A 25,668-nucleotide genomic window follows, 5' to 3' on the forward strand; every position below is an offset into this window, starting at 1 on the left:
AAGGTTAAGGCTGACATACAGAGAAACAACAGTACAGAAATTCTAAGTCAAGTACATCTGTTCATCCTTACATCTCCCAATATTTGTATGACTTCAGATACCATAGGAGTCTCAAACGTGTGTGCTGCAGCACCTAAGCACAATGGGACACACTTAAGATGGAGTTTCAGCCTCTTATTTTGAAGCCTCTTGCTACCATCAGTCTGAATTACTTTGCCTTTGTGAGTAAATCAGAGCTAATGGATTTTTATCCCTGAAAATGTTTGACAGGTGAAGTTTAAATTATATTTTTTTTTAACCTGGGAGAATCTTATTTAATTTCAAGAGCAATTCCATACAAAAGAAATCCCATCTAGCAAAATATCAAAATAAGATGTTACTATTTGACAATGGCAATGTCAAGTGGCTTAGCATGGATTTACATCATGATAGTTACTGAACAAGGGGCCTAATACTGAAAGGTTTCTGCTGATTGGTGTCAGTCATTTCAGTGGGAGGTCAGCACTTTGCAGGATTCAGTGCTAAGTGACTACTGGATCACAAGTAAACAGAGTAAAATGCTTCCACGCATTATTTACCATTATTATTTATTGGAAGAGAATGTGTGGAGTTTTTTTGTTTTGTTTTATTTTTTATTCTTGCAAAGCTTTACATTGGTTCTTTCTATTTCCCAACTTCACTGTACTTGTCCTGTACATTAAATTTCTCTCATCACAGCCAGATCACAAATAATCATTAGTTCCCTTAGAACATTAAAGACAGAAATGTTGTTTTATGCATCCATATTGCAGGCTTCAAAGCCATCTTAAATAATGGCACAAGATTCCTGATAGTATCATCACATGATACAAGACATAATTGCACAATTCCTTGGGGCTTGTCAAAATTCTCCTCGTATCACACATTAATCAGAATTTTGTTGATGTGCTCCATTTTTGAACGCTGCCTGTTTACAAGACAGCTGCAAATTTCTTAAAAACCAATGTTTAAATATGGACATCAAGATAAAATGCATCATTTACAAAAATACTCAGGTTATTTTCTTTCATGTGCTGACATGACAATACAGAACCTCATCTCTTATGATGCAACTTTGGGCTTCTAAATAAAACAAAAACAACAACATAACAATGACCCTCTAGAAAGAAGTCTGATCATAAAAGATACTTCAGAATCTTGTCACAATTTTATATATTATATAAAAATAAATATAATTTTGGCTAAGCCATATACAATTTTGGTCATGTTTTCCAGATTATGTAAGCCCTTGAATGGTGAAGCCCCTCCTCTCTCTCCCCCTCGCCCCCCCACAGTCTGTAGTTGTAACAATGAGATGGCTGCAGGGCTCCCAAGGTAGAGAACTGGACCATACCTTCATGGGTAGGTTCTGGGTCGGGGGTAAGTGAGATGTCATCCAGCTCGCGCAGGCAGAGCCATTCTCCATCCATAGATACTCGGAATTTGCAAAGATAGATGGTCTCCATGGCAGCCTGTGTGATCTTGTCTGTAGTGGGGGTTGGCATATCGCTTTGAGGCGTCAAGGCAGACATGATGACTCAGCTGGCACAACAAAAAAGAACTAAAAGGAAAAGCCTTCTGAGGAAGATAAGAAATACCACCTTGCTGTGTAAGAACAAATATGCTCAAATCACACAAACTGCAGTAGCTTTTTCATATATACAGCAAGGTATAAGTGATGCTCCTCTTCAGTCTCCTCTTTTCTCTTCCCCAACTATCTTTCTCTTCAGCTGTGCTAGATGCTATTAATCCTAAGCAACCACAGAAAACCTGGTCACTGCATAAAAGAAAAAGCTTCCTTGGCTAGTTACCAAAACTAAGAAGAGAAAAACCAAAATAATATAAGTCTATAGGAAAAGATATCCGGAATTGCTAGAATCACTACTAGTCTCTTTCTCCCCCAGAGAAGCCTGGACACAGAGTGCTAATAGGATTGGTTGTGCGCAGCAAGCAGGGTGTTGACCAAAATGGCTGACTAATGAACTGAACTGAAAATTCAGACTCATGTGACCAGCTGCTCAGATCGTAGGGCAAGCAATTCCCAGGATGCTCTATAGATGCTGCTGATGCAGGGAGAGCAATTAGGCTGATCTTGCTCTCATTGTCCACAGCCTCTTTTCAGACTATGCTAGTCAATCTGCGATCAACATAATGCACATATTTCTCATCAGTCCCTCTCATAGTACAAAGGAGTGGAGTGTCTGTTTGATGACTACAAAGAGATTTGTATTCCTTCCACGTGCCGGGGTGCTTCTATATAAATCAAATTGGGTGTGCAAATTACGATTGAGTGAGTTTAAGTTTCTCAAAAACTACCTTTTAAACTGAACTTTCCCATCTAAACAAATATTACGTGGATTTACTCTCAGATAGTAAAACAAATTTGAACAAACCTTCTAGTTTTAAGTGTTAGCAGTGCATCATTGACCCAGATTTTAGCCTTCACTTTTTTTTGTGGTAATACACATTATAAAGGCCAGATCGCTAACTAAAAATTAAAATTCTCCATTAAAAACTGGTGCAACTTTGGGTAAGTGCAAATAAAAGCTGTTACCACTGAACAAGAAGTAAAAATTGAAAGATACTTTTAAAAGAACAAAATGGTAACCCTGTCTGGTACCTTTCAGGTAATTTGACTCCTCGTGCCCTCAACCTTAACATGCCTCCTGTGAGGTGGGAATTGCAGTCTACGCTGTGCCTGAGACCTTCTACCCAAGCTGGTACCTCAAGAAATCCATGATCTCGAGGTCACTGCCTAACCATGGTAATCTACATGACAGGACATAGCCACCACTTAGTGTATATATATATATATATATAACACCAGACAATAACCTTATGTGGTTTTTAATAATTTTAAATAAGATTTATATTAATTCCAGTCCTCAGTGACTGCAGTATTACATATGAACTACCTGCCCCCACATCAACACAATATGGCAACCTAGAGGCATTTTACATTTAAAACTACATGAATAAAAAAGTATTACATAGAAAACTGCCCTCCCTCCTGCAAAATCAAATTTAAACAGAAACACCTGAATTATGTATTTGGATGCATAGAAATGTTAGTACAGTAGTTTGAAATGCAGAAACACATGACATTTCACTACAAAATTCAGCTCCCCAATAAATGTGACTCAAAAAAGGGAACAGAAAACAGTCACCAAGTTAGTTTTCACTATATTTATGGAACTGGGGGGAAAAAAAGTCAGCAATAGCGTATAACAACAGGCAATGAAAAGAAGTTGCTTGCCAATATTAACCAGGAGTGTGGCAACTAATTAGTTAGAATACGTACGCAGCCCCCTTTAAGGGAAAATAAATAGTTCTCTTGTGTATTGTTTTAGTGATATAATACACAGCGCACATGGCAAAAATTATAGGTAGCTTTCTCAGAGAAAGCAACTTTTTTAAAAACACTAACAGTAGTTTACCATGTTGATGAAAGAGTAAAAACTCAGCAAATATCTCCAGTATTAATGTTGGGATTTTATCACCACCACCACCCTGGACAATGAAACTAGACGGGCCAGTCTCTTTATTTAGTCAGTCTTGTTTTCAAGTTCAAACACAATATCATAACACTTCAATGTTTATACTTTAAGTACTAGAGCAGAATGTTTGAACAACAAAACCACTCAAAATTAATCAATATAAAAAAATTGTTAAACCTAATTTTGCTTTGTTGATACTTTTAATACAAAACCTGAATTTTGACCAACAGTGGTCCTTAAATGGCACTTGTAAAATGGATTTTTTTTTCCTCTTCGTAAAGCTGTCCTACCTTTTTAAAAAATAATCTCAACTACACCTAGCCTAGAAACTCTAATTATTTTATCCAATCATCTTCAACAAAGAATGGAACCTTTGAGTATTTTATCTGAAAGATTGGCCGAGTTATTTTTAAAGGTATTTGATACGTTTTTGAATCCCTGAGAATTATTTTAGTGTTCACCAGAACTTTCATGTATACCAATTCCAGAGAAGTCCTGACCTTTTATTTAAAAAAAATGTTTAGACCTTTTCTTTGTAAATATATTTTAAGTGTAAATTGATATCAACAACATTCAAGAGTTCTAAAAGAACAGCACGGTAAAGCTGCTAACAAAAGTATATAATATACTGTATGACAAAAATCAGCTACTATACTGGAGAGCAAAAACTGTAGTTATCTTTAAAAGAGCACTAAGGGGTGGACATCCTGGAATTCATTACCCAGAGAACCTTAATTTAATATCAGGAAAAATCAGTTGAAACAACTAAAAACAGAGCTATAAAACAACCATGTTCACACAATACAATAGGGGCAAACATGGCTTCTGTATACAAACACTGTGCCTCAAAAGCTATTAGAATAGGGGGAAATGATAAATATTTTTTGTTTTTCCATAAACACTGAGATATTAAAACACAAATCAATCACAGGGCAAGAGGTAAAACTTTATCATGGCTCAGAAACTGGTCAAGGGACAGAAAAAGTGTCTAAATGGTGAAGGAGGCTAACAGTGGGTATCACTTCGTTAAGCTGGAAGTAGCTAGAATATGTTAAAGGTATTGTAAAAATGCTGGCATTATCAAAATATTTGAAAGCTAGGAATTCCAGATCAAAGATTTAAGCAACTGACAAACACTACAGTTCTGTAAAAAAAATTTAAAAATTAAGTTTCAATTTTACTAAATGAATCAAACATCTGAAAGCAAGCCAATCCATTCTACCATTACTATTTAAAATGTTAACTTTGGATAATAGAACTTACTTTAAACTTTGGTCCTATGCATTAAATATCAACTAGATTAGTCCAATAGGGCAGGCCAATATTTTTCTTTCCTCTCCTTTCTTTATTACAATGTGACAAAGAAGAACTTTAACTTCAGTAAGTACTTCTACTTTTAAAGTGACAAATCAGGAATCCATTGTCCACTTCAGATGTAAGGGAATAAATTCTAACTTACGCACAAACCTCACATATTACTTCTCACGGCAACACTCTACTTAGTGTGAAATTTTAGTTCACAAGCCAAAAACCAGGCTTGCAATAAAAACTGAGTTACAGCCTTAACCATACAGAGCCTACCAACTCACCATAAAGATGTGGAGAAGGGGTGTAGAATAAAACGGCAAAGTTTTGGGATGACAACGTTATTTTGGTTATTCAAGACGGCAGAAGACTGAGGAATTACAAAACAACCGACCAATGCTAGGTAAATGTACAACACTGACAGATGAGATTCAATGAAGATAAAGTACTCATATACATAATAATGGGTTCTAAATTAAGTGTAAACACTCCAAAAGAAGATCCAGGCAACACTGCAAACAGGATAAAATTGTACAGCATATACGTCTACAAGTTTCCTCACAATAGAAAACCAACCACTAACTGCCAGGAATCAGGAAGACGTTTCCCCTACAGACAAGTTACTCCATACTTTTCACCACAGAGTTTCTTGTGTGTCCCTCTGATCAATTTATATGGCCGCACAGGCTATAAGACTAGACAGGACATCAGTCTGATCCAAACTGGCAGCTCCTATGTTTCCAAATTAAATAAATCCTGATAAAAATCAATCAGTTTTCCCCATTCCCCATCTATGCCACTTGCAGACAGAACTACAACCTTGACATTCTGTTCCTGGTGTCCAATATCTTTTCCTTCACCTTTTAACTTGGCAGGATATAGAAAGGCAGGTGGCAAAATAATCACCTTTTGCACGATTTCCCTCATATCTCCGCTCCTGCTTTCAATGCTGTACCTCAATGACAATAGCAGCATGCCCACCCCCCCAGTTCAAGAGTTAATATATCTTCCACAAACATACACTCCCCAAAACTATCTTTTCTGCATAAAATATTCACCAGCCAACTCTCTCTATAGGTGACATGCTATAGGATAATCAGCCCCCACCCTGAATGGGGCCATACGCGGAACCCAACCCTTCATTTCTTTGCTGCAGTAAGACAGGGAACCAGGATTTTCACCTTCCACATACGAGGCACACGTGCAGTACGTCTCTTGCAATTTGAGTCCAGCAGGTTAAAAATACAAAAGGGCAGGAGTGAAGAATTTTCTAGGCTCAAGAAAAGAGATGGAATCCATTACTTCCATAAATACAGTGACAGACTTTTCTCTTTGTGCAGCAAAGGTGTTTCAGAATTTAGAATACCTATGTTACTAAAAGTAAAACTGAAAAAGGGGAAGGAAGAAGCTACCAGAGCCATCATGATCAGATGGCCTCCCACTGGAAGCCAACAGGAATTCTGCAGAGTAAAGGCAGCTCAATCAGGCTCTTAGTTTTTGTTTTAAAAACCTTCTATGGATTTACTGCAGCTCACCTCACCTAAATAAATTTTATTCTCCTACCTGTTCTCTCTGCTTGTCTAGCACTGGCTGCACCTTTGCCTCTTGGAGGAACAGTCTGACTAGCGTTCATCCAACAGCAGCTCCTGTTGGCATGAACAGCTTTCATGATCTCTCTGTCTTAACTCTTCATCTCAGTTCAAGTTTCGGCTGAAGACATAAGTATCTTGGCCTTTCTTTGCCCTTACTGTTTCTCTCTCCCTCTGCTACTTTTTTTTTTTTTTTTAAATTCAGCATAATGTGGTCTGGGATGCAATGTGTGTAAGTCACTATGCTGGACTTGTACACATTGTATCCTAGACCACATTGCTGTTGAATTAAAAAAAAAAAAACACACAAAAAACCAACTACACATATATGTGAGTACAGTAAAGTGCAGACAACGGAGCATCTGCTCATTTGCCTGCCCCTTGGGGAGACCTGTATGAAGGAGGAACTTGCAGCTGCAATGGAAAGAGCCATCACTTGTACATGGTTCTGGAAAAACATCTAGTTTGTGACAAGGACATAAGTAGTAGTCACTACACAAAATAAAATTGTTATACTGTAGGATAAATTCTTGGTGTCTGTTCTTCAGCATCTCTGAATATCTTCATGCTATTCTTAGCACACCTGTCACCATAGGCCCAATATGTTATCAGGTCATGGCAAGCATGGAGTTCAGACCTGCAGCCCTGGTATTACTAACATTATGCTGTAACTAACAAGCCTAGATAGCCCATGTTTTAGTTTAGTTTATTTGTAAATCTAGCAGCGTAGTGTATATTGTGTACAAGATTGACACTGTAGCCATCTAACAAACTTTAGCAAATAGTGACCAAGACTACAGTTATTTACAAATCATGAACATACTTTATATTTTCAGAATTTTCAACTCTAAACTTAAGTAGCTTTACAGTTTACAAGCCTCCCTTTCCCCAGTCTCCTCAAGTTTTCCATTCGTGCTCTTAGGGTCATCTACATTTGAGCAGGGAGTTGTGATTCCCAGTTTGTGTAGATGTACTCATGCTAGCTCTTCTCAGACTAGCACCTAAAAATAGCAGTGTGCCCATGGTGGCTCAGGCAATCCACCCGAGCATGTACTCAGGGGTCGGGCAGGATTGTACTCGGACCAGCTAGCCCAAGTGGTCATCTGTGCTTTCATGGACACACAGCTATTTTTAGGTTCTAGCCATGGGTGGCAGGTATAATAGGCCAGGGAAGGCTAACACCTGGGCCACAGAAGGCTAACACCTGGGCCATAGTGGCCCTGCCCCTTTCCTGTAGCCCTCACCGTCTGCTGCTGCCTATCTGCGGCAGCTTGCAGTACCCCTCCTCCTTGGGAGTGGGAAAGTGAGGAGGGAACGCAGCAAGCCAGCAGGGGGCAGGAGGGTCTGGCGGGGGGAGTGAGGAGGCTCGGCCATGTGCTGGGGCTGGTCAGGCAGGGAGGTGGGGGTCCGGCCAGGTGAGGGGGGGTCCAGCAGCTCGCCTAAGGGCTCAGCGATGCCACCCGGCATCGTCGGCAACTCAGCCCAGCGTGGCTGGGGTGTGTGGAGGTGGCTCAGCCCAGCGTGTCTGGGACCAGACTGGCGCTTGGGGATGACCAGATGTGGCTGGGGTGGGTAGGCCGGGGCTCCTCCAGTCACAGGGAGGCCCTCAGGGCTCTTCCTGTTATGGGGTGTGTGTGTGTGTGTGTGTGTTCGGGGCTCAGTGGGCGGGGCCTCGGGCAGAAGGGTTACAGCCAGTGGGCTAGCCTCCCCAAAGCGGGGGTTCACCCACCGCCCATGGCACTAACTCAAGCAGAGCTAGCATAGGCTACTTGAGCTGGGACTCAATTCTCAGCTCAAATGTATATAATTCACTTTCTTCAGTTGCTAAAATACAGTATCTACATCCTTCCCTCTTCTATTCAAACTTTTTTCATTTGCAGACCCCTAAAAAATTTCAAATGGAGGTGCAGACACCTTTGAAAATTTGACATTGTTTGAAAAACACTGTTCTATTGTAATGACAACCTTTCGTGGACCCCTTAGTCATAGTCTGCAGACCCTCAGGGGTACGCGGACCACAGGTTGAAAACCACTGTATTACAGCATTCCCTCATGCAATTTACAAAGCTACTGGCCACTTTAATTTCCAGCTTGACTGTAGACCAATATAAAGTTCCCCCTTCATTAGTACAAATCTCACTATAAAGTAAAAAACATTTTCTCCCACAAACAAACTCCTATATGAAAGAACACAGTTAAATATAATATGAACACCAAGAATTAAATGACAGGTTTCAGAGTAGCAGTGGTGTTAGTCTGTATCCACAAAAAGAAAAGGAGTATTAGTGGCACCTTAGAGACTAAAATTTATTTGAGCATAAGCTTTCATGAGCTACAGCTCACTTCATCGGATGCATGCAGTGGAAAATACAGTGGGGATATTTTATATACACAGAGAACATGAAACAATGGGTGTTACCATACACACTGTAATGAGAGTGATCAGGTAAGGTGAGCTATAACCAGCAGGAGAGAAAAAACCCTTTTGTAGTGATAATCAAGGTGGGCCATTTCCAGCAGTTGACAAGAACGTGTGAGAAGGGGGAGGGGGGGGGGCGAATAAACATGGGGAAATAGTTTTACTTTGTGTAATGACACATCCACTCCCAGTCTTTATTCAAGCCTAATGTAATGGTGTCCAGTTTGCAAATTAATTCCAATTCTGAGACTGCTGAATTGGAATTAATTTGCAAACTGGACACCATTACATTAGGCTTGAATAAAGACTGGGAGTGGATGTGTCATTACACAAAGTAAAACTATTCCCCTGAGCCCCCCCCAGCCCTTCCTCACGTTTTTGTCGTCAACTGCTGGAAATGGCCCACCTTGATTATCACTACAAAAAGGTTTTTTTTCTCTCCTGCTAGTAATAGCTCACCTTACCTGATCACGTTACAGGGTGTATGGTAACACCCATTATTTCATGTTCTCTGTGTATATAAAATCTCCCCACTGTATTTTCCACTGCATGCATCCGATGAAGTGAGCTGTAGCTCACGAAAGCTTATGCTCAAATAAATTTGTTAGTCTAGTCTCTAAGGTGCCACAAGTACTCCTTTTCTTTTTAAGAATTAAATGTGCCTTCAAAGCATTTTGGAGTACAGTTTTTCTGATGATTTGTGTACTGGCCATTTACTAGTAAGAGCCTTCTAATGTACACAGAATGCCATATCCATGACAAACTACATTTCAGCAGAAAGTACTTATTTTCTTGTTTATAACAACCATAACTTCCATGTGAGACATAGCCCAGCTGATCATTAATTGCTGGGAAAAGGGCCTTTTATATACCTTAATCCCCCAACTCCCATATTCATTAATTGCCAGGAAATGCCCTTCCCATTGCATCCAACAAAGTGGGTATTCACCCACGAAAGCTTATGCTCCAATACGTCTGTTCATCTATAAGGTGCCACAGGACTCTTTGCCCCTTCCCATTAGTTGGCCTTAAAACTGTTCTCTCCCTTTACTGCTGTGCTGGAGGGATTAGGGTTTACACAGTGCTTTTAGATTCTTGATTGAAAGGCACTGTAAATGCAAAATACAGAAGTAATCTTACTACTCCTTAGTTTACCTTAATTTTTAAAATGATGGTAGTAGCAAAGATTAGGGAACCCAGGAGAACCAAAACACAAGCAAAAGTTTCAATGCTGGTTGTGTAGGATCATAAGGAATAAAAATACTGTCTGATGCAGGGGCTGCCTCAAGCCATGATAATACAAATAAGAGATATTTAAAAAGTCTCAGTGAAACAAGGCTAGAGTTCACCATCACATATGGACTCCCCTATTATCAACACCAAGGTCTTCTGTGATTGAATGGCCTGCTGCTTTGTGGGGTAGATATGTTAGGGGAGATTTCTGTAGTCTATAAAACTCATACTGCATGTGGTACAATTTTGATATGAATAGCTTATGGAAGATCATCTTTTTCTTTTCTTTTCTTTCCTCCCTCTGCTTTATATATATTTATGCTGAAGCCTCTCTCTGTTCAAGTTCCTTTCTCACTTTCTTTTGGGAAACAAATGAGCACCAGACGGTCCTGACACCTGGGAATCAACTTGGTGGTCTTAACAACAAATGATAGAAAGTGACAGGGATTAATTGCCCTGGTTTAATCCTGAAAGCATAGGTGAGGCTTGATGAGGAAAGCAGAGTCTGGGCTAATCAGGACCAGATAAAAACAGCTCTCCTAAATTTGGGGAGGGTGTAAATCAAATATTGCAAACTACTGGTGGCCGCCTGAACCGGCTGGGGCAGTTAAGCTTCCTACGCTGACACAGCACACTGGGGGAAAAAACCTGGCTGAGGAACCTGAATGTTGGCTTTGGGACTTTTACCTTTGAAATGTTTTGGCACACATCCTTTTCCAGCTCAGGAGAGCACAAACAAAACTTTTATTTCACTCTAGAGACGTAAGAAAGCACTTGTGAATTGTTTTATAAAAGCCAGACCCACCACTCAAGGCATTTCTGCAACATCTTTATAGACCACCCCATCAATAAACATACCCACCTCACAGAGCACTGTACTACTACTATAATAATAATTATAACCACTCAGGGATACTGTAAGAAGTTGTGAAGCCTCTCAGGCCACAGAGTCTGCAGGGAAGTAGGGCTAGTCCCTGAACTGAAATGTAAAGCAAATCCCTCCGGAAAAAACTGTAAACACTGTTTTATTGTTCATACCAAAGAAGTGAGACTTGGCAGAAAAGTTTGCTGCTACTGCCCAGACAGCGAATGAGCAAGTCTTGCTACTGCCTGTGATGGAGAAAGTGAGAATGAGAGCGAGGATGAAGAATGCTGATCTGCATGCAAGTTTGACCCAGGAGAAGCTGACAAGCAGCACCATGGGAACAATTTATATTTCCTCTTCCCTTTACTTCCTGCTATGTCACTAGGCTTCTTCCAAAGACTTCTGTATTACCAACAGCTGTTGCAGAACAACACCTAGGAAGGGAAGAGGGTAATGAACTAGGGACTCTTGAGTTCTTATACTGGCTTTGACTCCCTCAGGCTTGGGCAAACCCATTAAGATCCCTGCCTCAGTTTCCCCATTTGCACAGTAGAGACCCACTCAAAAAGGGTGTTGCAAAAATTAGCGTTCGCAAGACACTTTGAAGATTAAAAGCACTATATAAAACACGACACATTAACCAGAAAACCTTGGAGTATGCTAAACTCCTCTTTGTAGACACTGTATGCTTGCAACAGGGCAGGTTAGGCACTTCCACCCTATAACCAGCCTTTGCTAAAACACAACAAATAACCTATTCCCAGTCACAAACTGACTGCAAAATAATCCCACACAATTACATAGCCTTGTCAAGTGGAGAAAAACACCCTGTATAATATCGATTTGCTTTAGGACACAGTGGCAGGAGGCAGGCAGTCGAAGCCAGCCTTTTCCTGAGAACCCATATCCATCCTCTCCTCCAAGCATGGCAATGTAGCTACCCAATTAAACTTCAAAGGACTGAGAGCTCCTTCCCCAAAACGAGGGAAGGGGAGGGGAGAGACGAGGCTCATGATTATTTTTTAACATTGTAACTGAGTCTGTGGATGAGCATTTCATGCAGCCACGCATACTGAAGCATCTCCTTTCAATGCATCTTCCACAATGTTCAAGGCCTCCCGTCTTCAGCTCGGATACATACACTTCATTCACTCTCCTGTTAAGGAGAGGACAGTGACAGGATGGAGGGACCGCAATAGGCCCCCTTCTTCTGAAGATTCTGCCACCAATTTCCAAGGAGTTTTGGTGTGATTTCCCCATACCCAATGGTGTTGTTACTCTCTGGATACTGCTAACTCTTTCCCGCCAGAAATGACTGATCCCCAGGGTTCATACATATTTGAATGGAATGAATCAAAGTGATAAATCAAAAATAATTCACAGAAGTGCAGCTACCTGCAGCCTCTTTGCCCTCCTCTCCTCTAATTACATAGTCAGCCCACCATGCGATCTTAAATAGTCAATATCTTTTTCAGAAACAGAGTACAAACATTTCCACCAGAGCGCAGCTTAACATAAGTTACCTTGGCCAGATGTGTTACCTCCTTCCTCGGCCATGAAACTAGTTTTCTTTTAAAGTGGGAAACCCAACCCCCCCTTGCCTCTTATCCCTCTCCGACGCATGCATCCCCATGCCCCAGGGGTTTATCACAGGCCAAGGGGAGTCTGCCTGCGCGCCCCCCTTGCTGAAAGGGTGCCAGTAAGCTGAAGGGAAGAAGGGGAAAGGAAGGCTCTGCAGATGCCACCACCATCCAGACCCAAGTTCAAGTCCAGGGGTATCTGAGAAGGAGAGACTTTGGGCAGGTGAACTGGGTGGGGGGGGGAAGAGGAGGAAGGGGGGAAAGGGTCAGGGAATCCCTGTGTAAGGGAGCTGGAGCTCCTGAATTGGGGGGAGGAGACTCGGGTCTGGAAACCGAGGAAGTAGAAAGGAGCCATGCAGGGCACCAGGCTTAGCGGGGGGCGGTCTGAGGGCGGGGGCGCCGGCCCCCCCGGGGGCGGTCTGAGGGCGGGGGCGCCGGCCCCCCCGGGGGCGGTCTGAGGGCGGGGGCGCCGGCCCCCCCGGGGGCGGTCTGAGGGCGGGGGCGCCGGCCCCCCCGGGGGCGGTCTGAGGGCGGGGGCGCCGGCCCCCCCGGGGGCGGTCTGAGGGCGGGGGCGCCGGCCCCCCCGGGGGCGGTCTGAGGGCGGGGGCGCCGGCCCCCCCGGGGGCGTCTGAGGGCGGGGGCGCCGGCCCCCCCGGGGGCGTCTGAGGGCGGGGGCGCCGGCCCCCCCGGGGGGTCTGAGGGCGGGGGCGCCGGCCCCCCCGGGGGCGGGGCGGGGGGTCTGAGGGCGGGGGTGCCGGCCCCCCGGGGGCGGGGCGGGGGGTCTGAGGGCGGGGGTGCCGGCCCCCCGGGGGCGGGGCGGGGAGAGGGGGGGTCTGAGGGAAGGAGACGCCCCGGCGGGGGTGGGGGGCGGTGCTGAGGGCGGGGGGTTGCTACTCACGGGGGCCGGCTCTGTCCTGCCCCGGCGCGGGCCCCGGGGAGCTCAGCAGCAGCACGGGCAGGGCGCCGCCGCCGCCCCCGGGGGGGCTCCACACGCTCTGCGGCGGCAGCAGCCCGGGCGGCGCGGGGCCTCGATGGCCCGGATAGAGCAGGAAATAGGGGGGGGACTCGGGGGGCGCCGCTTCCCCGTCCCCGTCCGCGGCCTCCAGCCCCCCGACCGAGGGGCTGCGCCCAGCCCGCTGCTCCATGGTCGGGGGCCGCGCCGCGCCGGCTCCGTCCGGGCAACTTTCCCCGCCGAGCTGGGGCCGCCGCCGCGAGCCCGCCTCCGCCATGGACACCGGCCCCGCCCCGGAACGGCCGGCCCCGCCCGCCAGCGGGGACCGTCCGCCTGGAGACCCCGCCCCGGGGGGGGGGGTCAACCCCAGCCCCCCCCCCCCCTTCTGAGGGGGTTAAATCTGCCCCTTGCCACTCCCCCGTGCAGGGGTTAATTAAACCTTTACAGCCCCACCCCTGCCTCCTCTAGGCACCCCACTGCCCCCCCAGCCGGGATTGGACCCTCACCCATACCTACCGTGCCCACAACCACCCCAGCGCCTGAGGCTGTTAACTATTAACACCCCCCCCCCACACACACACACACAGTGCCCTCTGTGCACCTCAACCCCTGCGGGGTTCAACTCTAAGGGGGGTTCACCTTCCCATAGCCCCAGCACATTCAGCCCCTGAACCCCACACACAGCTAGAAAGTCTCTCCTGCGGGGTTCCAGCCCCACTGATCCCTCTGCACGCTCGCTCGCTCACTCCCTCCGTGTCCAGTGTCTCGCCCTCACCCTTAGGTGCTGTGAAGATCCAGATTTCTCGCTTGCCTGTACTTTTCCCTTTCTATCCTTCAATGTCTTCATTGTGTGTTTTAATACTGTAAGTCTGGGGTTTGAGGGGGGGGTTTTTGGAGGGGGGGGGAAGAGGGCAATTTGTCCAAGTTGCTCTATTAAACAAAGTTGTACTGCACATACTAAGTAGTATTAATTAACAAGTATACATAGATCTTATTTTATAGTTAGAAGCTCTCCATTCTTCCTTCAAATATGATTTCCAGCATAGTTATTTTAGTTTACTAGAGCAGAATGTATCAGGTGCTGTTTTCCTCCAAAATATGTACATTTGTAAAATGACTCCAGAAGAGTTTGCTGTACCTCTCTCTCTGTCAATACATTAATGTCCTTACATGGCCCGCATCACTGTAGAATATGACACCCTGTGTCTGATAGCTATTTTGTCTTTGCTTCTCCATTTTTCTTGGCCAATACATAATATTGAATAATACTTTATATATAATGCACTGATATAGCACTTTTTGTTTTCTGAGCACATTATAAATACTAATTTCCTTCCTAAAACAGTGTCAAACATTCAAATTACAACAGTAGAATTATAAACATGGAAACTTTTGCACTGCCTGTATTTTCAAACCAGGGGACTAAACTACTATTTGTGCGGGTTGTCCTTAATCATATGAGGCCTTTTCCCCCTTTGTGAGGAATGAGTAAACTGTGCAGATTTAGGCCTCAGTTTATTTTCTTTCATACATTATTTACTAATACTGGTTTCTCTTAAGGACTAATATCAAGAGGTATTGTTGACCAAGTTTTTACCTTTGTCAATATCATTTATAATACTACATAAATATTAAGACTTACTTTCAAAACTTCAGTGACATTGCAGGTTTAACTGCTGCCTAAGTTATTTGAATTTCCAATTTCTCTATTCCAACTAAAAGCTAGTTGATTGTTTACATTTTCAATCAACTAGACAAACAGTGCCTAATATAAGTAAATATAACAGTGCCTAATATAAATAAGATGAGAACAGAAACAGAGTAATACAAACATGCAATTCCAAAAGACAAAACAGTCTTCAGCTGTAGGTCACTATTATGGATTGTTTGAGAAGGAGAAGCTTCCAATATAATCTAACAAGATGTATTTTCTATTTTTCAAAACATCCAAACCAAACAAAACTATTTTATTCTACAGTGTTTCATAGGTTTGTTGCAGGCTACATAAATAGTATTTTGTTAAAGTAGATTTATGGAAGTTGGCATGCAAAATTTTCCAGTGGCTTACATGCTGTGCCATCCGACTAAAGTAATGGAACCTCACAGGTTTTACAGCAGATTCAGATGCTGCATGTTTACAGAAGACACAGGTCGTACCTTACCACAAGAACAAATACAAAAGGGTTTTGCAGTTGAGAGGCAATCTAGGCTCTATTCTGTACAACAGATTTTCTGTACAACTAGGGCAAGGCATTTAACCTCTGCTTCAGCTTCTCCATTTCTTCCTTACTTCAGAGAGGAAAACTGAAGATTTGCTAATATTTGTAAAGCCCTTTGAAATCAACAAGTGCAGGGGGTGAAGTGTCACTGCAGAATTTGCCTGCACCTCAGGATATTTGCCTGTAAATAAAGATTAATGACCCAGATTCCTGTATGTTCTAGTAGCAGTGGTGATATTGAACATGAATCACTACCGCTTCACTACATAAATATCTCAAATATTATTGACCCCCAAACCAATTTACCCACCACAGTATGGCCATTACTGTCTAACAGACAAAATATATTCAATGAGGGGGGAAAGGAAAGGTTTTTTTATATTTAAAACCCTTCACACACTTGCAAAGCAATGAAGAACAAGGAGCACACATCTTTTCAGAGGGGTTCACAGAATTTTTTTCCCTGCCTTGTTTTGTTAGTTTCTTTTTTCCACTCTAGATTTTCCTTTTCACATCATATTCATTTTTCCATTCCCATACATTTTACCCTGCTTCTCATTAACTTCTCCCTACTACTTGTTCCCCATCTCTCTCCTCAAGAAAGGATTTTCTGCGGTGCCTACTTTCTTCTCTCTCCAGTGCCCAAATTTTAATCAGTACCAACACATGACAAAAAAACTAATACCAACTTCCCTTTCCTTTTTCCTGTTAAAAGGACATGGCCGAACACTCACTGCTTGCTGGCAGAACAGCAATTTAAAAGAAAACATTGTCATTTCATGTGTTCCGTAGTGTGTCATCCCAAAACAAAGGTTAACATATATAAGAAGGAAAGGATAATCTTGTGATTAAGTGTTCAATCCTGCAAGGTGCTGAGTATCGTCTACTCCTAATGACTTCCATGGGAGTGGAAGACACTCAGCACCTTGTTGGATCAGACCTTATATGGGAAGATCTGCATTCTATTTCTGTCATAGACATCCTTATGCAACTATAGGAAAGTCAAAGCTGCTTTGTGCTTCAATTTCCTAGCTGCAAAATGGGAATGTTTATATATACTCCTCCATTACAAGAGTGTAGTGAGGCTTTCTTTATTTGGCATTTTCAGATCCTTGGATAGAAGTGCTAAGTTATGTTATTTTTATTATTTAAGACAAGTAACTAGCTCACATATTAATCAGAGAATTCTAGCTGTAAAAGATGGGCATGAAAAAATTTTATTAAGGTTTTCAGAGGTGGAATACATTTTGGTGCTGATTTTAGGGTTCCCACTTTTCACCAACTTAATTCATTTTTCTTGAATCTTGCGAGACTAATTCACAGGCTCTGAAAAATATCCTGTCTACAATCTTTCTTTGCATCATGTCGCAACATCATGTCATACTGCAGTGTAATATTATTTTCTCCCACAGGACAAAATTGCAGAAGTGGCAACTCATTCCTGGAGACTAATTTTTTTCTAGTGCTGCCACTAATTATTTGCTACCCCAGTATGGTAGAGTTTTCAATGGATTTTGTCAGTGACAGGAAGAGTAAAGCAGTGTAACTGATATTTTGTTTCTATTAGAAGTTCCATAGAAAGGAGAAAAGATGCAATGCACTTGTATGGTTTTAGGTACCTGCAGGTTTACTTTTACTGCCCTACACTTTTGATTTAGAATGGTCTGTTGGGTTTCTACCCTCCATTTTATTGTTTGTTCACACATCCAAGTGTTGATGCTGTCTGGATGACTACAGAATGACTACCAGGCAAATAGACTGGATGTTATGAGTGATGGGTGTGGATGTTTACAAGGAGATTTAATTCTATCTAGGTAGACCGGTCTGTATATTTCTCTTGCTCGCTCTGTCTCAGCAATGGGGAATGTATGCTCAGGAGCCAAGGTCACATATACAAAAATAAAGCCAACCACAATAGGTGCTGGTCTCTTTTGTGTCTGAAGTTACCAGAATCTTTGGTGTCCTGTCCCTCTTGCTAGAAGATGGTATCTACAGGTCTTCTTAGTGTTTTTCAAATACATATTTTTGTAAAAAGGTTAAAAAGGAAAACATTCTGGTGAGTCATGCAGCTTCAAGTGTGTAACTCCTGAACATAAAGGAGGAATAGAACCTGCAAATGGTCTGGTCCAGCTTACTCATAGAAATTATAGCTGAATGGGAAGACATATTAAAGCCCCCCCCCCGGAACCTCATCATCAAAAATATTGTTTGCTGAACAGGAAGGGAGTAGACAGTAAGGCAAGGGCTTTGCAAAATTTGCTGTTAGTTTCATAGCTCTAGCATGGCCATTTGATCAACCTTTTCTCTGCCTCTCCAACTCCTTCCTAAGCAGTGCATCCTGCCAATCACTAAGCTGAGGTTCTTTGTGGCAGAGCTATAATGTCATGTAACAATGGTAATTTAGATGTGTCATTTTTTTTCTGAGAACAAGGAACTTTGTTAGAATAAGGAAAACATTATCCATAAACCCATTCTGCCTCTCTTTGTCACTGTATAGCGTTTCCCTAATTTCTTCCCACGCTTCCCTCCTGGCTCAGAGGTAATTTCAGCACCTCCAGTGACAATCCCACAGGGGTCCCCGTGACTGAATCCGTCACACACACATCCTCTCTTATGAGGTCTTTAAAATCATTTACCATCAGTATTATCAGTAGCCTGTTAGAAGTGTTTTTTAGTTCCACTTAGAGACAAAACTACATTACTGGCCTTGTAGTGTTCAGTAGTCCTTCCTTATTCAATATATTTAAAAGCCCCTATTAAAAAATTATTTCATCTTTCAAAAATGAAGACTATCTAGGCTCTGAATTAGCAAACTGTAAATAAGATCCCAAGAGATTTCATTTTCAGGTTGAACAGGTTGGCACTACTTTCAAGTCTACAAGATTATGTGCACCATCTACTGTCTGGACTGCGATATAATGTTTCCTAAAAGACTAAAGGTACAAGCTAAAGTCAGTATGCTAAATTAATGTTGGCTTAAGTTATAAGTCTACAATTTCTAGAGGCAAGCCAAGGAAATTTTTGATATTGAAAAAGGGGAGAAATGCATCCTCAGTTTCCATAAGTCTTCTTGTTGTCAAAGGCCCATCAATTTTATACATTAACACAAAGCATTCTGCATACTTTGATTGCCCTACGGTTTTGCACATTAATTTGCTAGCTCTTTATGTTCTACACCTGTAAGGATGTGAATGGTATCAGGGTGGATAAAAATCAATGATTTTTTTAATTTAAATCGGATTTTTTTGAGGAAAAAACCTATCAAAACAGAGTTTTAATTAAGATACATTATAGCTCAAAGATATCTCATCATGGAATAGGGATTATAAATTCTAATTCTATAGTATGAGACAATATATTCATGTAATGTTTAAGAAAAGTTTTGTAAATGAGTTCCAATGGTTCATGGATTAGGGATTTTATGGGGTTCCACAGGCTTCTGTACAGTATAGATTATTTAGATTAATCTTTCTATCTACCCAATGGGACTCAGTGCTCAGTCTATAAGATACCATCAGAGATGCTTGTTCTCAAACTGTGGATTTGTGTCTCCAGAGGTAACATGCTTGTTAACAGCAAAAATGTTTTAAAATAAAGAAATAATATAGAGAGGTGAGAAATAACAGACCTCAACTCTATTGTCCCTCTGCAAATTTGTGTATGCAGAGTCAATCCCTTACCTCTCTCTAAAAGTGCAAAGTTTCAAAAAAGTTCAATGAATAGAAGATTGTTGGGGGTGGAATAGATCTGGACAAGGAGAAGTCTGGAGATAAATGTGAGAAGCGAGAGACATATGCTTGTTTTGTTAAAATATTATATGTTTGCTGTTGAAGAAAAAAATCCAGAATACTTAACGCTATTTTACTTAAATAAAGCAATTTAAGTGTCTGTCTGGTGATGTTCTCCTCCTAATACAGCATGGCAAGAAAATCCTCCAAATATTAATGATTAACCTGTTGAATTGGAGATAGTTCACCTCCCACTGACTTCATAAATATCTGCTTCAATTACCTTTGGTAAACGAAATAACCAAACAATCATTCATTTTCTGATATAGCTGTAAAACTAATCTGAAAAGTTTTCAAAATAAATCACTGTTTAAAAATGTATAGTGTGTACCTTCTAAAAACGAAACCTACATCTATCACTGAGTTGTGAAAGATATGTATTGTTATAACAACTAACAAGAATGCACGTTTATGTAGAAAACCATGATTAAATTGACCTTCCTGACTAGTGATTTAAATCAAATCCACCCTGACTGGTAATATGAAAATCATCTTTACAGGAAATGAGCATTTCAGTTAGTGGCCATCCGAGTAATAAGATCAATTTGTGTTTTCAAAATTTTTACACACTGGTATAATCACCCAGTTGGGCTGAGGTTTCAATATTCCCTTCCTCATCCCCCACCCCCACTCTTTCCCCCCAAAAGCACATAGGCCTATTTAAAAAAAATCACCTATAACTGAGGTCTTTCCAGGAGTGCAGCTAATGTATTGAAAAAAATACCAGCTGTGAAATGCACAATGATATTTTTTGGCTTTATCATGCTCTCGGCACACTTAGTAAATAAAGGTAATAGTTATTAAGGAGCACTACACTCCCTCCATGTTTAAGACTAAACCCGGGTTCCCATCACAAGCCTGATTTACACCTGTTTTTAAGATGAGCAACACTAAATAAGGAAGACACATTTTTGTGTCTGCTACAAGAGCAAAGGACTTCAAATTGCTACTGTTGACACTAACCCTTTTCTTATTCAATCCCACTGGCAGTGATGCTACAAGGACTGAGTGTACAGCCCAAGCATTTGCCATTTATATGCAGACAGGTTTTACAACGTACAACCACATTACAGAAGGCATAGTTCAGAGCCAGAATACCTTCAAGGGTGAGATTTTCAGAAGTGCTGTTTGGCCCATTTCTTCTTCCACTGAAGTCAATGGCCAACAGTAAAATGTTCAGTGATTTCAACTGCAGCAGAGTTAGGCCACCACTGAGCACTTTTCAAAAAACCCATTCTATAAAACGTGTAATAAATGCATCTTTCATAATAAAAACCAGAGTTGAAGAAACCTGTTGGCTCACCAATCCACTACTATTTGGGATTTTTACACAAGACTCTTTTCAATGGAAATTAGGTAAATTGTTTGTGTGTGGATTGTACCGGCAGAAAACATGCATAGGCTCACAAATAATCATTCCAGGACCTGAGTGATCCCTTGCTTCATTCCTACACCTCCCTGCAGTCCTCCCTCTTTCTCTGAGATGTTGCTGCAGCATGGACCCCAATCTCACGGAGAAGCCGGAGATGTGAAAATTGCGCCCACAGCTGCCAGCCACTGTTGCTCCCTGGCCCTCTGGAGTAGTCTGCATTGGCTCACCTCCCGCTTCTAAGGTGCCACTGCTCAGTGGCCAGATCGAACTCAAGTTCTCTCTGTCACACCCACTACTAAAACACAAAAATACTAGTTTGTTACCAAGGTCAAATTAATTACAGGCTCTATTCAGAATGCTGCTATGTGGTATGAATGGTATTTGTATGGTGTAAACATGTATTCCTGTGCTGCATTTAATCAGCCAAACCATTTGCAGGTGCAAACAGGTGCAGCACCACTGAAGTCAATGAAGTTACATGGATTTACCCTGAGGATCTGTCCCTGTGTATCCACATATTGAGATAAATTCTGTCTTTAGAATCACGCTGCATAGCTCCAATTTCGGCAGTAATTTACATGACTAGTACACAAGCTGAAATTAATCTCCTTTCATATGTTCCCGTCTTGACTATATTTCTGCTATGCTTGTTTTCCCACCCATTTTTTTTCCTTTCATAAAAGTTTATGTACATTACTCTGGGGGGGGACACGACTGGTCACTAGAAGTAGATGGCACGTAACTTCTGAACTTGTTCCTCTAGGAAAAAGCAATTAGACTGAGCTGAACTCAAACATACAAATTTAATATAAAGAGAATGTGTCATCTCTGCAGTATTATTACATAACCAAAGACTATGCCAAGTGTGAAAAACAGAACTGCGTCACTGACATGTTACCATTGTGCAGCACTGCTGTACAGCAGCTGGTTGCCTTCTTACATTCCAGAGGGAACTACACATTTCAGTGATGCTGTATATACCATTTATGGAATGCTCATACATTTAGATTATTGTTAACCTGTCACAGCCTAAAAGTCAGAATACTGATTTAGTTATGATACACTTTCAAATCTTGGATTCCCCACGGAGATTGTCACAAGGCTACTAATTACAATAGTGGTTTTGTAATGTGGCCATATGTCCACTAATCCACTCATTTCACATAAACCACTGGACAGATTATAATGACTTTCATACACTGCTAACCTATGACAAAAATCAAGCCAGACTTGCCATCCTGAGTCATGAGCACCCAAAACTAGATTTGTATATGTTCAGCATCTCTCAGGATATGGCTCACAGTGGTGCAAGTTACACTGTCACATTTTCAAGAGACGTTTATAAACACCTGTCACTATTTCAGCATAACCAGAACCGTCAGTCTCTCAAATGAAACTGTCATTTTATTGATACTTCCCAGCAGGACTTTCAGTCTGAGATTAAAACACAGGAAATACAGTACTACGTTAGAATGCATGGAAAAAATAGGAGACTTTGAAAGTTGTTGTAAGGTTTAAAAAAAGGGGGCTTTTTTTTTTGTAAATTAAAGGCATCTACATTGTAGAAACAGTACTGTTTCCTAATTGTTTTTGCTGCCTCAGCACTTAGCATGATTTAGCTGTGAGTACAGACACGGACAAAACAGAGCAGGGGTTATAGCAAAGGTTAATGATTTTAAATGAACTGGGGCTGGTCAGTTTGCCCTTGTCTCTGCTTATACCTCAACTGTGCTCAGCACCAATGCAAATAACAAAGATTGCTGACAACCAAATACTAAAATGGTAGTACACACCAGGCCAAAGAAATAAGGTAACAGTGGGTTAAACTGTTTAACCACTAAATAATAATAATTTTAAAAATAAATTGGCCCACTGAGTATAGAAAATACATAAACTTGTGAAGGTTGCAGCTTTCTACTGAATTGCTAATTATTGTTTACTAGACCTAAGATTTTTTCTTTTTAGTGATTCATTCCTTTGAATAATTAGATTATCTAATTCTTATCTCATCTACAATTTTCCAAAAAACCAGAGGAAAGGTGGGAGCAAAGTATAGCAGCCATTAGAGGAACTACCATAGCAAGCACCTAATTCTACAGCTCATCACAGTTACTGGACCAGAGAAACAGGCAACAATCTAGGTAAAGGAGATGGCAATGGTAGCTACACACGTTTTATTCCCCAACTCCCTCTCCACACAGAATCTTTTTGCAGATGCTGCCAAGTCTATTCCCAATTGCCAAATCCTTTGGCACCCTCTGTAAAGTTCTACCCAACCTGATTCCCACCCCATCATCTGTATTTCACTCCCTTCCTTCACAACTCTTTCTGCTTCTCAGTGAATAACACTGTATAGGGAGTTACAGTAAGAGACAGTGATACAGGGAATAGCTCCTGTACACAGGACTGAGTGTTCAGAGTTATTTTTAGAGAGGTGTACAATTAAAGGGGTGGTTGAACAGTCTGTTAAAAAAACCCAAAAAAACAGAATACTTTCTACATTAATAAGTATTTCAAAACCCACAATGTTCTATTTAGAAATGATTTATTGTGTTCACATCCACTATCTTCAGGTCCACAAATTGCAGAGGAAATCATTTAAGCTTTATGCTTTTCTTAACTCCAGCACGAATGCCAGACAGTTCACCACCATATCTTTGTTCTTCTTTTCGAACCTCACGAACTTGGCCCTTTCTACGAATCTTAGCACGTCTGAATTTTTCACGATGCTTGACTCTCGGGTTACGATCAATCTTCTTCCTTTTGGGTGTAAGGCCTTTATTCTTGGCAATCTGATAGGTTATACCTCTCTTTTTATTTGGATCTTCTTCGAGAACCAGTTCTTCTTCCATAGCATTCTGATCTTCTCTTCTCTTCCTCTTGAGTTTCATCTTCTCCTCCATCTCCCTGTAAAATTTCAAGGCAGCCTCTTCATCTAAGTCTGAATCATCTCTTGGTTCTTTAGCAGCAGCTTCAACATTAGAAATCTTAGGAGCAGATTTTGGTTTATTTTTATTAACAGTTCTCTGAAGAAGCATTGTGGGTTTCTTCTTTCCTCCTACATCATTTCTTTCATTATTGTGGAGCTCATTAAGGAGCCATTGGACTTCTGATGATAACTTTTCATCCACAATCCCCAAGTCATTGATTAAATTTCTGTAAGCAACCAGTCTTTCAATAACAGGGTGGCCCTGAACTGGAATCCTCTTTGATTTCAGAACCAAGTAGAAGCTGATATTGGTGCAATAATTCAAATAGAGATGATACTTGGTCTGCAGGTAACGGCTACCTTTTCCCTTCGGGATGATCCCATGCCTGACCATGTGCATGAGTGGATCCAATTCATCCTTGAGCTCAGTTAACTTGGCTTCAAAGTCCTGAATCAGCTGCAGCAGCTCAGGTGACTCTTGCTTCAGCAGCTTCAGTTGCTCCTTTCTAGAAAGCGTCTCCAACTCCTTGGCAATCTTCGGCCCCGTCTCCAGCCGCTGGGTGCTGTGCTGCTCATCCGCGTAGGCCTGCACCAGGTCCAGCCCGTAGTCGTCTTCGCCCAAGGCCTGCGCCAGACGCTTCTGGATGGCCTGAGCCTCCTGCTCCTCCTCCAGCTCCTCGGCCTCGGCCTCCTCGCGGCTCCGCTTGCTCTTCGAGCGGGCCGCGGCCCCGTAGTCCGTGTCATAATAGAGCTGCTTGCGCTGCCCCCAGGAGAGCTCGTGGGGGAGGCCGGAGCCGCTGACTGGCTCCTCCAGGTCACTGTGCATAGACAGGTCCCCATCCTCTTCATCTTCCTCCCCATCCTCCTCCTCCTCTTCCTCCTCCTCCTCGCTCTCCTCCGGCAGCTCCAGCCCCAGCACCTCCTCCTCGCTCTCCTCCTCCGCCTCCTCCTCGCTCCCCAGCGCCCCCATCACCGCCTCGAACCGCGCCTCGTGGAAATCGTCCACCTCGTCCGTGAAGCTCTGCGAGGCCAGCGGGCCCGGCTCCGGCCCGGCGGGCTCCTCCCCGGCATCCTCCTCCGCCTTCGGCAGCCTCCGGCGCGGCGCGGCCCGGCGCGGCCTACCCATGGTGCGGGCAGCGGGCGTGCGCGCGGGCCCGGCGCTTCTCCGGCCCACTTCCGGCACCGAGAGAGCGTGTGCCACCGCCGTTCCCCTCCCCACTTCCGGCTCCGGCGCAGCGTGCGCGACCGCCATTCCCCTCCCCACTTCCGGCTGCCAAAGCGGTTACCGTCGTCACCACTCGCGTTCTTCCGGCCACTTCCGGTAGCGCAGCGCGGGCCGAGTGATGCCCTTCCTCTCTTCCGGTCGCTAAGTGTTGTGCCCCCGCGATCTCCTTCCCTACTTCCGGCTGCCCCGCGTCCTCCCAGAGGTTCCCAGCGGCCCCGCGGCAGAGGGCTGCGGACAGCGTGGACCCCATTGCCCCGGGAGAGCGTCGCCTGGGAGACGGGCCTGGACACGCCGGACGCTCGGCGCCCCTGAGCGGCTCCGGCAGGCCCCCCCCTCCCCAAAGCCCCAGGGGTTCCTGCGACTCCAGCCGCCCTGGCCGGTGGGGTTCTCATCGGCCCAAGGGCTCACGGCCCCCACGGGAGGCCCTCAGCCTGGCCCAGGCTGTAGCCAGCGCAGCTGAAACGGAAGTGTGTCATGGGCTGTTTTCAATCGAGTTAAGCCAAAGGGACTGTGCTGACTGCGGGGGAAAACGCACCCTTGTTGCCTGTGAAGACAAGCCTTTTGAATGGGGGAAGATTTGTCACCTTCCCCAGCCCGTGTAGAGCTTGCTAACAAAATGCAGGTGAAGAGGAGACAGCCTGGTTCAGTGGATAGGGTACAGGAGGGGGAGCCAGGAG

The 25,668-nt window shown here is 43.2% G+C and overlaps 2 protein-coding genes across 11 annotated transcripts in view; both read right to left on the reverse strand.

The window, feature by feature from the left end:
* The window catches only part of RUFY3 (RUN and FYVE domain containing 3), a 96,711-nt gene extending 82,953 nt beyond the window's left edge, over window positions 1–13,758 (reverse strand). For 5 of the 10 annotated variants that reach the window (XM_073340391.2, XM_073340393.2, XM_073340390.2 and 2 more), the window contains exon 1: window positions 13,405–13,758. In XM_073340391.2, coding sequence (XP_073196492.1) covers window positions 13,405–13,735 — 331 coding nt within the window. In that variant the 5' untranslated portion in view covers window positions 13,736–13,758. Of the gene's footprint in view, window positions 1–1,372; window positions 2,836–12,449; window positions 12,840–13,404 lie in introns of those variants that run through there. The other 5 variants (XM_073340396.2, XM_073340392.2, XM_073340394.2 and 2 more) reach the window with 5 other exon arrangements.
* A 7,863-nt stretch (window positions 13,759–21,621) lies between these two features.
* On the reverse strand, window positions 21,622–24,971 carry UTP3 (UTP3 small subunit processome component). The gene has a single exon (XM_073340407.2). It carries the CDS (start codon window positions 24,890–24,892, stop codon window positions 23,432–23,434), a length of 1,461 nt encoding a protein of 486 aa, XP_073196508.2. The 5' UTR covers window positions 24,893–24,971; the 3' UTR covers window positions 21,622–23,431.
* Between the last annotated feature and the right edge of the window lie 697 nt (window positions 24,972–25,668).

This window comes from Lepidochelys kempii, chromosome 4, assembly GCF_965140285.1.
Source record: "Lepidochelys kempii isolate rLepKem1 chromosome 4, rLepKem1.hap1, whole genome shotgun sequence".
In the NCBI taxonomy this organism is placed as follows: Eukaryota; Metazoa; Chordata; order Testudines; family Cheloniidae; genus Lepidochelys; species Lepidochelys kempii.